This window comes from Epinephelus lanceolatus, chromosome 21 (assembly GCF_041903045.1).
Source record: "Epinephelus lanceolatus isolate andai-2023 chromosome 21, ASM4190304v1, whole genome shotgun sequence".
Classification (NCBI taxonomy): domain Eukaryota; kingdom Metazoa; phylum Chordata; class Actinopteri; order Perciformes; family Serranidae; genus Epinephelus; species Epinephelus lanceolatus.
The window spans coordinates 34,034,735-34,046,334 of NC_135754.1; the positions used below are offsets into that span (position 1 = coordinate 34,034,735).

Sequence of the window (11,600 nt, forward strand, 5' to 3'; positions counted from 1 at the left end):
GAGTGGAAATGAGCTGGTTGTGTACTGCAGGGCTGATGAGGGAAACTGGGAACAGGTGAGCAGGTGGATGAGAAAGTCAGGTGACTGGCACAGGTGGGAAGGTCTGAGGGCATCTGGTGGATGGATGGAGAATGGCAATGTGAGAGGACTAAAGGGAGGGACTGTAGACTCTGTGATAGATGGTGTCGTATCAGAAGGAAGAGACAGTTTTTAGAAAATCTTGTGCATGTTTAATGAGAGGGTAGGATGGATTAAATAACCTGTTAAATTAGTGCAAATGATATTTAATAAAGTTGATAAACTGGATGATGTTGTATGGAGGGAGGGTCAGGTTTCAAGAGCTAGACTGATAGATTGGCTAATATTAGCTTATTGCAGATAGAAGATACACTTTATTAATCTACGGGAAGAAATTCTTTTTTTTTTACTCTGTTGTCAAACACACAGGTCCGAAATACACACACATGCACAAATAAGACCTATATATGCATTAAATGGAGAGATGTCAGAGCAAGTTAACCAATTAACACTCCATATTTGGTCTGGGCGAAGACTTGAGAAGGCAAACTTCCAGTTCCTGACCCAAGTCCCTACGGACTGAGCTACTGCAGTCCCGATATATTGTAGTGGTGTACATGTGGGCTGATAAGTAACAAGATGGTAGGACAGAAACGCCAAACTAGGCTCAAGGTAATGTAAAAAGTGCTTCTGTTGCGTAGTTTGTTCACCACAGAGAACTGGCAAGTTGTCAACTGCACTGTAAAATGTTGAGTACTGTATGTATCGTGGTCACAGTTGCTTGAAATAGCAAATAAATGGGATGCGTTTAGAGATTGTTAGAAAAAGCATGTCATCCCCACTCTCTCCACCCCTTTCACTCTACATCTGTCATATCAAATAAAGGCAAGAAAAGCACCCCCAGAAATATCTTTAAAAAACACTGATCAGCCCATAAATCAACATGTGATTTCTAAGATTTCAAATATCGATATGAGCCTCCAGAATCCAGGATCTGTTGGGCTAGACTCAAAACCACCACATGGTCACTGTCCAATTCAAATCATGAATCTCCAATTTTGGATTATGCAGATAAACTTAAGGTTAAACTGTTTCTTTAAAGGTTGGAAGAAGTCCCCTATTTCATAAGCTAAATAAACTATAAACCTATTGGATGATCTGTCAAGCACAAACTGGTGAAGGACTCACAAAGCAGACTCACAGATAAAGGGTCTTTAATCAGACTCAGATCAGTACATGCTCAGGCTCAGTCACACAGGCAAAAGTATCCAATTTGATAGGCAAAAACGGTCAAAAACACACTCACAAGGAACATTAGGGAAACGCTGGAACTCTCTCTTAAAGGTAAAGACGACCCAAACAAGGGGAAGACAGGGACTTAAATAAACTAAGACGAGGGAGCCAATGAGACACAGGTGAAACACATTTGGGCGGGGCAAGTAATCACAAAGGAGGGAAACTTGCCAGGACGTGGGATCTGAAACGAGACGAGACAATGGTTACCAAAATAAAACAGGAAATATAGAGATGACAAATAAACATGAATTTAGGCAGCTTGACGGGTCATGACGTTATCTGTAAAGTGCATTGTCAGTAAGTTGAAATAGCTCGTTAAAAGCTGACATTTTGGAGACACGTGGTTTGTCCTTTGACGGACTGCATTGGGGTCATTGGGAATTCACTAAAGTAAATGTCTTTAAGGGACGTGAAAACATCTTTCTAATAGTTACCTGACTTTGGGCATGAAAATGAAGCTATCATTACCCACCTTGTCTTTGTCTGAACTGGTTGGACCCTACTTTTCCATCATCCATAATACCCAGAAGTATCTTCTTAGTACTTTTTCCCTACTTGAACTCCCTGTAAGTATTTAAATTGGTCACCAAATGGGCCTCCCTTCATGCTACCTCCCAGATATATTGTGATATATCAGTGTTAAGTTCAACCACTCATGATACACATTGGATTTGACCTGTCTGTCCTTATTTTCTATTCAGTTTTGTAAAGGACACAGATTTGGTTTTCATGTCTCCACATCTCATTCTCCTTGTTCTCTCATCCTCTGTTCAGTCATTATTTCTTCCTGTTCACACCTCAGATGAAAAAAAACCCCGATAGCAAGTCAACCAAGACGATATTTCTTGTGTGATTGATGATAGACAAACCACAATTATATAAATGAGAGACACTGTAAGGTGTTGTCACACATGTGCCAGGTGTTGTGGAAAGGTGACATGCTGATGTGCTATAGTTGTGGAAACTGTGGTGAAACAACAATACTCAATTAGATCTAATAGTGCACTTATGTGGTGTGCTGGTAGAAGGTTAGCGGGTCATTGTGGTGACGCTGTGAAAAATCATGGCGTCGAGACAGTATCCTGCAAGAAGAAGACATAGAATGTGAAAGGAAGGAAAACCATATTGTCCCTGTTAGCAGAAAATAGTCACTCTTTCCGACCAAAGAATTTTTTTATGTAAAATATTATGGAAATTTTTTATTACAGCAGTTTCTTGCCCTCACACTGAATAAACACACACATAAAAGTGATTTATTGTTTTGGACAAATTTTGGCAGCTCATGACATCCACAATATCTACTGCTGTTCACATTACATACTTGCATACACTGTGAAGAGTTAGTTGCAAAGAAATGTTTTAATGCAATAAATAGAATAATAAAAATAAATGAGACTGGTCTCTCTTTTCATATAAATAATATTAAGTACCAGCAGGGAGATTCATTCGTGTGCACAGTCTATAACATTTGAATGAAGTTGCAGGTTTGTAAATGTGGCTGATGTTAGATTCAAGTCACTGAATGCGTAAATAAAAGTGGTTTTAGTGGTTTTCTCCGCATGCAATACTTTCAGAATGTTATTAATGTTTCTCACGGTATGCTTTTGCACTCACAGGGAACAGGATGTACATGCACCCCGACTCTCCCAACACAGGAGCTCACTGGATGAGACAGGAAGTGTCTTTCAGCAAACTCAAGCTCACCAACAACAAGGGCAGCACCAATAATGTGGCACAGGTAACGTTTCCTGTTCTCTGCCTCCTCTAGCTTTTGTCTTTCCTCTAATACTTCCTTCTGTCTGTGCGTGCCTGTGTGCACCAATCAGCCGAAACAATAAAACCACAGGCAGGCTAAGTGAGTAACAATGATCATCTAGCTACAGTGCAGTGTTCTGCTTGGAAACCTTTGGTACTGGCAGTCATGTGGATGCTGCTTGATACGCTAAAAACCACCCAAACACTGTTGCAGACCATGTCCCGGCCCCTTCATGGCAACTTTCTGATGGCAGTGGCCCCTTAGCAGGACAATACACAATGCCACACTGCAAAAACTGCCTCAAGAATGGCCTGTGGAACATGACAAAGAGCTCAAGATGTCAACCTGGCCTCAAAGTTCCCAAGATCCCAATCTGATTGAGTATTCATGGGACATGCCGGTGCAAAAGAGGTACCCACAATCCATGGTAGAACCTCCTCGGATCTGACTTAGCTCTGACTTGTCAAGGCAAGGACACAGGACCTGTCATGGGTGTCCTGTAGTGTCTGGCACCAGGGCGTTCGCAGTGGATGCTTTGAGTCCTGTGGGTTGTGAGGTGAATGGATGCTCCATCAAACTGTGACCTGGGGAAGTTGGAGGCCAGATGAATGTTTCGAGCCCTTTGTCATGTTCCTCGGACCATGCCAGAGCAGTATGTGTGGCATGGTGCATTGTCTTGCCTGAGGGGCCATCAGGGAGTGCCGTTGCCATGACAGGGGGTACTTGGTCTGCAACAGTGTTCAGTGTTTTGGCTGATTGGTGTATATGCGTGTATATTCAGTGGCTGAAGCTATTCATCATTTTGACCACAAAATCCACGCATCACATTAAGAGCTTCTGAAACCACTTGTTTTGTATTTGTCGTTCTAAAATCTACGCAATAAATATGTGCTACATACACTGTTAATTTTCCATATCCTGCTTCTGACATACGCCAAGTCAAAGTGACTCACATTACTGGTTGTCACAGTGGAAAAGTGCTCCGAGACGCAAATAATGTTTCTGCAACGTCCCCAGTTTGAGTCCTGCCAAGGATCTCTCCTTCGCCCACACACTTCCTGTCTGAATCTCTTCTGTTTTCTATCAAATAATGGCAAAGATATCTGAAAAGTACCTGTGTCTCCTCTCCAGATGATCGTGCTCCAGTCGCTCCATAAGTACCAGCCTCGTCTTCACATCGTGGAGGTGAAGGAGGACGGCACTGAGGATGCCTTCCTGTCATCCAAAGCTCAGACCTTCATCTTCCCAGAGACTCAGTTCATTGCTGTCACTGCTTATCAGAACGCAGATGTAAGTCGCGCCAATCACAGCAAGGTTTAGTTTCGTGTGTGTACTTGTTTCTATGCAAGATACGATCAACCTCGGCTCAGTTTTCTTATCTTTCATCAACTTTGCTTTGGAAAAGGCCTCAGAAGAAAACAGACATCATATTCTAAAGTCCTGTTTTTCTTTTGTCTGTATGTTTGTCACATTTTGACAAACAAGAAGCGATCTTTTACTTAATTCAATTCAATGTACACTCTTGTCTATTGTTAGAACCACTGATTTCGTAACACTATACCAACATCTCTTACCCACCCTCTAAATGAGGTCTGGCATTCAATGATTCATGTAAGAGCAATGTTTAATGTGATAGAAGCTTTGGTTTATGCATGCACACATCAAAAATGCACACATACTAATTTACATGCCTACGCTCTACTATAAGCGTTAACGTCGGTTACTATACAAGTTCAACCAAGAGTCAGCTCACCTCAGCTGACCTAAGGACTGTAGCTCTTTGCTCCCCAGTATGTGTTGTATATAGTATATCTTTAACAGCTGTTCAAATACAATATGTAAGAGTTCCTGCGATGCAAAGCAACATACACTCGCCCTGTTTGTATGTTTATTCAATCATTATATTTGTGCGTGTGTGCTCACTCTCTGGCTCGAAGGATGAACTCTTTCCAACGACAAGAAAAGAAATTTCATGTCATCCTAATTAATTATTAGCCAGTGACCTCCTCTCTTTCTGCTCTCTTGTTTCTCTTACGTGGTTACTCACTCCTTCTCTTTTTCCTGTGCCTACATTCTCTCATTGCCCTCCTCCTATTCCTTACACAGATCACTCAGCTGAAAATAGACCATAACCCCTTCGCTAAAGGTTTCCGTGACAATTACGACACGTAAGTAAATTATTTTTAAAAAGCTGTATTTGTAAAAAGTGCTGTAAATGCTCTCCTTTTAGGGAGGACACAGCTTTATCTGAACGTTGAGTTTGCTCACCGTGAATAGTGAGACTGGGTTGTTGCTTGAATGTCTCTGTTTTAATATTGAAATAGATGCAATTACTGCGCAGCTCAAGCATGCTGCAGTGAAAGGGTGTGAGGGGCTGTGAGATGTTTGATAGATAGTTTGAGGTTTGGGCAGGAAATAACACCTTCTTTTTTTTTTTTTCTTCTCACACTCTCTTCTCTTCCCCTCCTCCTCACTCCTGCCTAGGCTGTACGCTCCTCCCGACTCTGATCGCCTCACCCCCTCCCCTACTGAGAGCCAGCAGCTGCTGCCAGGGAGCTGCTACCCCCAAGGCTACCTCTCTGAGCAGTACATGAGCCCCCTGCAGCAGAGCCGCTTCTACAGCCGCGAGCCTATCAGCATGGGCCAGCAGCACAAAGACCCGTCCTCGAGTCCTGGTCCTCACAGTCGCTGGTACCTGCCGCCTCAGCAGGGTGTGGCCCCAAATCGCCTTGACTTCACTTCCTCCTATGAGGGGGACTTCTCCGGAAACGGTTTCTACAAGCCTTTCCCCTTGCAGACATCCGCTCACCATCCCCTCAGCTACTACCCTGAACATCCTTTTGCATCTACCAGCGTGTCTGTATCAGGAGCCACCTCAGCGGGCTGGACCACCAGCCGGCCCACCCCTCAGTACCTCAGCCACCCGAGCAAGCCTGGCCCCAGTCTGGGCTGGTTCAGACCCATATCGTCCTCCTCATCCTCCTCATCATCTTCCACATCACCTGGCAACCCCCGGCTGCACCCGCCCTCGCTTCTAGAGCCTCTGCAGCCGCCTCTGCTGCAGGACAAGTCTAAAGACACTGTGGAGGTGGCTGGGGAAGACCCCTGGCTCGAACCTCCCTCTGTGAAATCAGCGGCCTCAGCCGACTCAGGCCTGTTTGAGGGTGGCGTGGGGGACAACAAGAAGAGGAGGGTGTCGCCATACACATCCAGCACTGAAAACTCCCCACCTCCGCGCAGTGGAGAGGTCTGCGAGAAGGACAGCAACAGCGATGCAGACTACTATGGCTATTACACCCACTGAAGACCTCACACATCACCACAGCCTCCCCCAGCATCCTCCCACACTGCTCTCATGGACATGCTTTTGTCTGTCCAGTCAGGTCATGATAAAGGGCTGGAACAGTCTCCATTTTTGCTGCAGACAAACACCAGAACATGCAGCTTCATCCACTGTCACATCGCAGTATGGCCAGCCTCTCTATAAAGTCCCCCTTCAAAGTGTCGAATGATTACAGGAGTAACTTTCAAGGTTACTGTCAAAGTTTGTGTTGAACACGAGTGGATGTGACTGGGAAACTGCCCCGCAGTCACATAAACACCACACAGACAAACAGACCTGTGACTTTAGCCTTCCAAACATCTGGAGATTTGAGAAAAAATGATCTGCATATCTGCTTGCTGACAGACGCCTGCAGGGATTGTCTGTTCTTTCTGCATCAAACACTCTGTCTGTCTGTTTTGCTCTGTCTTGTCTCTGTCTGTCTCTTCCTTCTCACCCTCAACCTTTCACACATACTCTCACAATATGCTCACGGTCATTTCCCCTGATGATTCTGAGCTGAAATTACATTTCACGCACAGTCTTCTCTCCAAATCCAGCTCAATATGTTTAGTGTAGCGCCGACCAGTGGCGACAGAGGAGCATTGCAGGGGCTCACGGTACACAGGCCAGAGTGTCTGAGGGAGCTGATGTCAGGAGGTTAAGAGGGTTTAACAAGCACATGTCCTGAAGCACGGCCGCTAATCTAATTCAACCCAGCTAGGACAGCCTCTCCTGTGTGTTGATGTTAAGTAAATCAACAACCGGTGCAGAAATAGCCAGTCCTTACAACTGGAGACAATCAAACACAATCTCACAGGTGTTAAAGAAGAGCTTTTATCTCTGAAGTTCCTATGAATTTCAATCTGGAATAACAATTTACAATTCATAGTAACCTGCTGCCCTTCTGGGTATTTATAGGGTGAAGCAAAATCTTCAGTCTGTTTGCACTGTAATGTGATTAGATCCTGCCACGACATGTCAAAACACAAAGATAGATAACATCAAAATGCTGATAAGCAGGATAAAATCTCACCTCAAACTTAACTAAAAAAAATTTGAGAGAGAAAAAAATCATATAGCTTCATGTGATTGGCAAGATTAGTCGATGAATTAATGACACACTTGACAAAGAGGTTAATCTACAAATATCTTGATAATCTGTTAATTATTTTAAGCAAAAATGCCCCAAATTTCCTGGTTACAGCCTCTAAAATGTGCGAATTTGCAGCTTTTTTAAATCATACGTGTAATTTAAGTGAAGATCTTCAGGTTTTTCTTGGTCGGACAAAAAGAAAAGACATTTGAAGTTATCACTTTGGTGAATTATAACAAGAATGTTCACTATTTCTAACATTTTATAGACAGAATAATTAATCGTCAATCAAGAAAATAGTCCGTAGATTCATTGAAAATTCGATAATAATTTGTTGCAGCCCTAAATTGGAAGAAACATCAACTTACTTGTTGTTTCCGAAGCTTTCCACCACATCTCATGGCCCTCTTCAGTGAATGGAGTTGCTGGTTGCCACAGAGATGATGTCGTTGTAATCAGGTGACCTCAGTGTGCAACTTCAGTCACATGATTACTTGGTCAAATACCCTCCCCCTCCTGTTTCACCCATGACACCTTATTTCAGAAAATATATGTACTCAGCAGTGAGAGACAAATACTTTTTTGATCCTGTTTAAAATGTGCCATGAATCCCACATATGATGTTTGTCAATTTAATAGATCCAATTTCAAGTCAAGATATTCTCAGTTTGTCGTAATAATGTTTAGTTTTGTGTGGAAATGCTCAGTGAACTACATCTCTCAACCTACACCAGCTAGCCAACTAGCTAGCTAACTTGGCTATTATCGTTGCAGAAATGTCACGATATCCTACCTGATGCGTTTTATCCAGCGACTCCTGGTCTTATCAGCCAGGAAGTCAAATAACGAGCAAGACCTGTTGGTCATGTGAGTTCATCCCGATACAAAGCACACAGGCGTCATAGATTCAGGTAGAGAGCAAGCTATCACCTATGCTACTTGTGTCGTCACTTCAACTAGGTATTTTCACAGTCTAATACTCCAACCGTATTTTGACAAATTGTAACTATCTTTACTTGCAAAATTGTCTTTTAAATTGACAAACATCATATGTGTAACTCATGGCATTTTTTTTTTCAAAAAAGGGTCCAACAGCAGGGGAGAGAGTTGGGATTCTTTGTTTAAAGACGATTTCTGGCATTAGATGCGAACATCCTCGCCAATCTTTCTCCGACTGTACGCTGACCCCTGGTTGACGAACTTTGACCTCTCCCCAGCCCATGCAGTGACTGGTTTTGGTTGCTCGTTCAGTCTCTTCTCCAGGGTCGTTGCCATTCCACAGATGCCGTCATATACCACCTTCGTTTTCCTGTCTTTAAGAGCTGAAAGCGTTGCTAACTCCTTGGCTCCCAGGATGCAACGTCGAAAGGCGTAGGGAGGAGGGAGAGGGTTTCCGAAGGTATTTGAAAACCTGGCAAGCAGTTCTGATGAAGCACACTGGCAGCTTTACAGCACGAACGTAGCACTTACTTTACAAACCCTTCGATGTGATGAGACTGCATCTTTGGATCAAGCCGTTTCAAACTGCCCCTCAATGGGACATCAACCGTCGGAAAAACTACAGATATTCATGATTGAACTTTTCTAATTCTGGGTCTGAATCAGGTCTGTAAACTGCTAGAAATGGTACTAGAATATGATATGTAAAGGGAGGGGACAGGAGCCTGCAAAACTACCAGTCACACAGTGAAGAATAATGGTCTTGGAGTGGAGGTGGATGTAGAGCAAAAGGTGTGAGCATCTGGTGGAAAAAGTCTGCCAATGTGTTTCAAGGACATCAAGAAGTCGCACCAATTTGTCACAAAAAAACAGAAAATGCTCAACCTCTCCTCGCATTTGCTTTAAAGTCATTTAAAGACCTGGATAATTAATATAAAACATTTGTACATCTTAGCACCAGGCATAAACAAGGCCAACTGGACACTGCTTGGTTTCATAGAGTGAAAAAAGGCCCCATCACAACAAACGCCCAGCCCCCAGCTGTAGTCAGTGGATGTGAAAACGCTCCTGTCACCACACACACACATAAACCCCACAATCAATACCATCGTCAATAAAGACGTAACTGGAAAACAGTATTGGCAGAGAGAAGTGTGACAGCTTAAAACACACAAACACAACCTGCACTGTACATGAACGCACAGTGTTCGCATTACACAGCAGGGGCAAAAAAGTGGGTCACTCACGATGGCTACATGCACCTGTAGGTAAACGGACGAGGCACTGTCACCCTCACAGCCACGATAAACAGGAAGCACAAAGTGACCAGACAGACACCCTGAATTTCCCCCCTCTAGTCTTCGAGCCTATCACGTCGTGACACCGGCTGACAAGAGTCCCGGCTCCCTGTCCTGGTGACAGAAATGAAGAGTGAGGCTGCAGTCGGCGCTGATCAGAGATCTGCTCCTCATTCCTCACCAGGTGTGCTAATGGCCTCAGACAACACTGGAGGCGACAGGCAGGCACTCGCTCGGTGCAGTGCAGGGTTACTTTAGTCTTTTCAAAGGGAGAGATGAAATTAAAACTAAATCTGCACTCCTGAAATGCCTAAAATGAGTTTACAAAAACTGCACCAGCAGCCTGCACTGTGTATACTACTGTATATCTGATTATAAGCTTTATCTGCTGTAGTGAAAACAACCACACAACAAAAGATAATACTACTAAAAGACAGTTTCACATGTTTGATTGATCCCACTCTTGTTTCTGTAACCAAAAACTGAGCTAGAGCCAGGATGCTGTTAGCTTATCTTAGCATAAAGACTTAAAGTAGGGGAATTTGCTGGCCTAGCTTGTCGAGAAACACACGTAACCCTTACTGAAAAGCACAAATTTTCATTTTCACACTTTAGTTTTTGTACAGAAGAAACAAAGAAGATATAAAGTGTTAATTTGTGATCTCTTGACAGAGTCAGGCCATCTGTTTCTCCCTGTTTCCAGTCCTTGTGTTAAGCTAACGAACCATCTCCTAGCTTTAGCTCGAAGTTAAACTCTCGGTAAAAAAGTGAATCATATTTCCCAAAATGTTGGACCAATCCTTCACAGTTAAAGACAAAGAAGATATGACGAAAGCACATATCAACTTGCCAAAAGTACCAGTGAGAAATTGAGGTCATGTCATCAGGACTGCTTCTGAGAATTTGGGGGTTTTAGGGACCAGGGGAAGTTATATGTGGGTGGTTCAAGTATTTATAGACTCTATATATTTAAGTTTTAGGCCAGCAAAAATAAAACTAATGAAGGAGTTCCCCTCCTGGCAGCGTGGGGACGACTTTGAACACACATTTAGACCTTCATGTTGGGAAATTAAATCTACAGAAACAGATAAAGGTTCAGTGTGTAAGATTTTCCGGGATTTTGTGGCTTCTAGTGATGAAACTTCTCCCAGTTTGGATTCCTTCAGTGTTCATTGTTCAGGAGGTTTTAATCAGGAGCTGAATTATCCATGGAGGTCTCTTTGTTTCCAAAACAAGCAGACATACTTAAACTGGTAGTAACACTGAGTAAAGCGGTTTTACATAATAAATCAGTGTTTCTAGTACACTGTACAGCATGATGTAGACAGGCCGCTAGCCCAAATGTGTGCTTTCTTTTTTCTGATCCAGACGTTCAGGAGGTTTTTACCAGGAGTCGAATTATCCGCAGAGGTCGCTTCCTCTTTAAAACAAACAGACCCGGTGATTTAAACTGGTTTAAACACTGAATAAAGCAGTTTCACTTTAATAATCAATGTTACCCGAAGCTCGTCAGAGACTGGCCGTTAGCTTAGCACTAGTGATGTGTCAGGAGGTTTTTACCGCAAGCCAATTTTTTTTTTTACAGAGGTCTCGTCCTCTCCGAAACAGACTTGGTTATTTAAACTGGTAAAAACACAGAATAAAGCAGTTTCACTTTAAAAATCTGTGTTTCCCGAAGCTGTTTGGCTCATCAGAGAGGGCCGTTAGCTTAGCACCTACTAATGTTTGCTCAGTTTTTTCTGATTCAGACATTCAGGAGGTTTTTACTGGGAGCTGAATTATCTGCAGAGGTCTCTCCCTCTATTAAACAAACAGACCCGGTGGTTTAAACCAGTTTAAACACTGAATAAAGCAGTTTCACTTCAATAATCAATG

The 11,600-nt window shown here is 43.1% G+C and overlaps 1 protein-coding gene across 1 annotated transcript in view; it reads left to right on the plus strand.

The window, feature by feature from the left end:
* tbx21 (T-box transcription factor 21) overlaps positions 1–7,576 on the plus strand; it is a 28,442-nt gene extending 20,866 nt beyond the window's left edge. The window contains exons 3-6 of the mRNA XM_033612352.2: positions 2,931–3,052; positions 4,202–4,360; positions 5,177–5,238; positions 5,555–7,576. Of these exons, the coding sequence (XP_033468243.1) occupies positions 2,931–3,052; positions 4,202–4,360; positions 5,177–5,238; positions 5,555–6,374 (1,163 nt within the window). The 3' untranslated portion in view covers positions 6,375–7,576. The remainder of the gene's footprint in view (positions 1–2,930; positions 3,053–4,201; positions 4,361–5,176; positions 5,239–5,554) is intronic.
* The last annotated feature ends 4,024 nt before the right edge of the window (positions 7,577–11,600 follow it).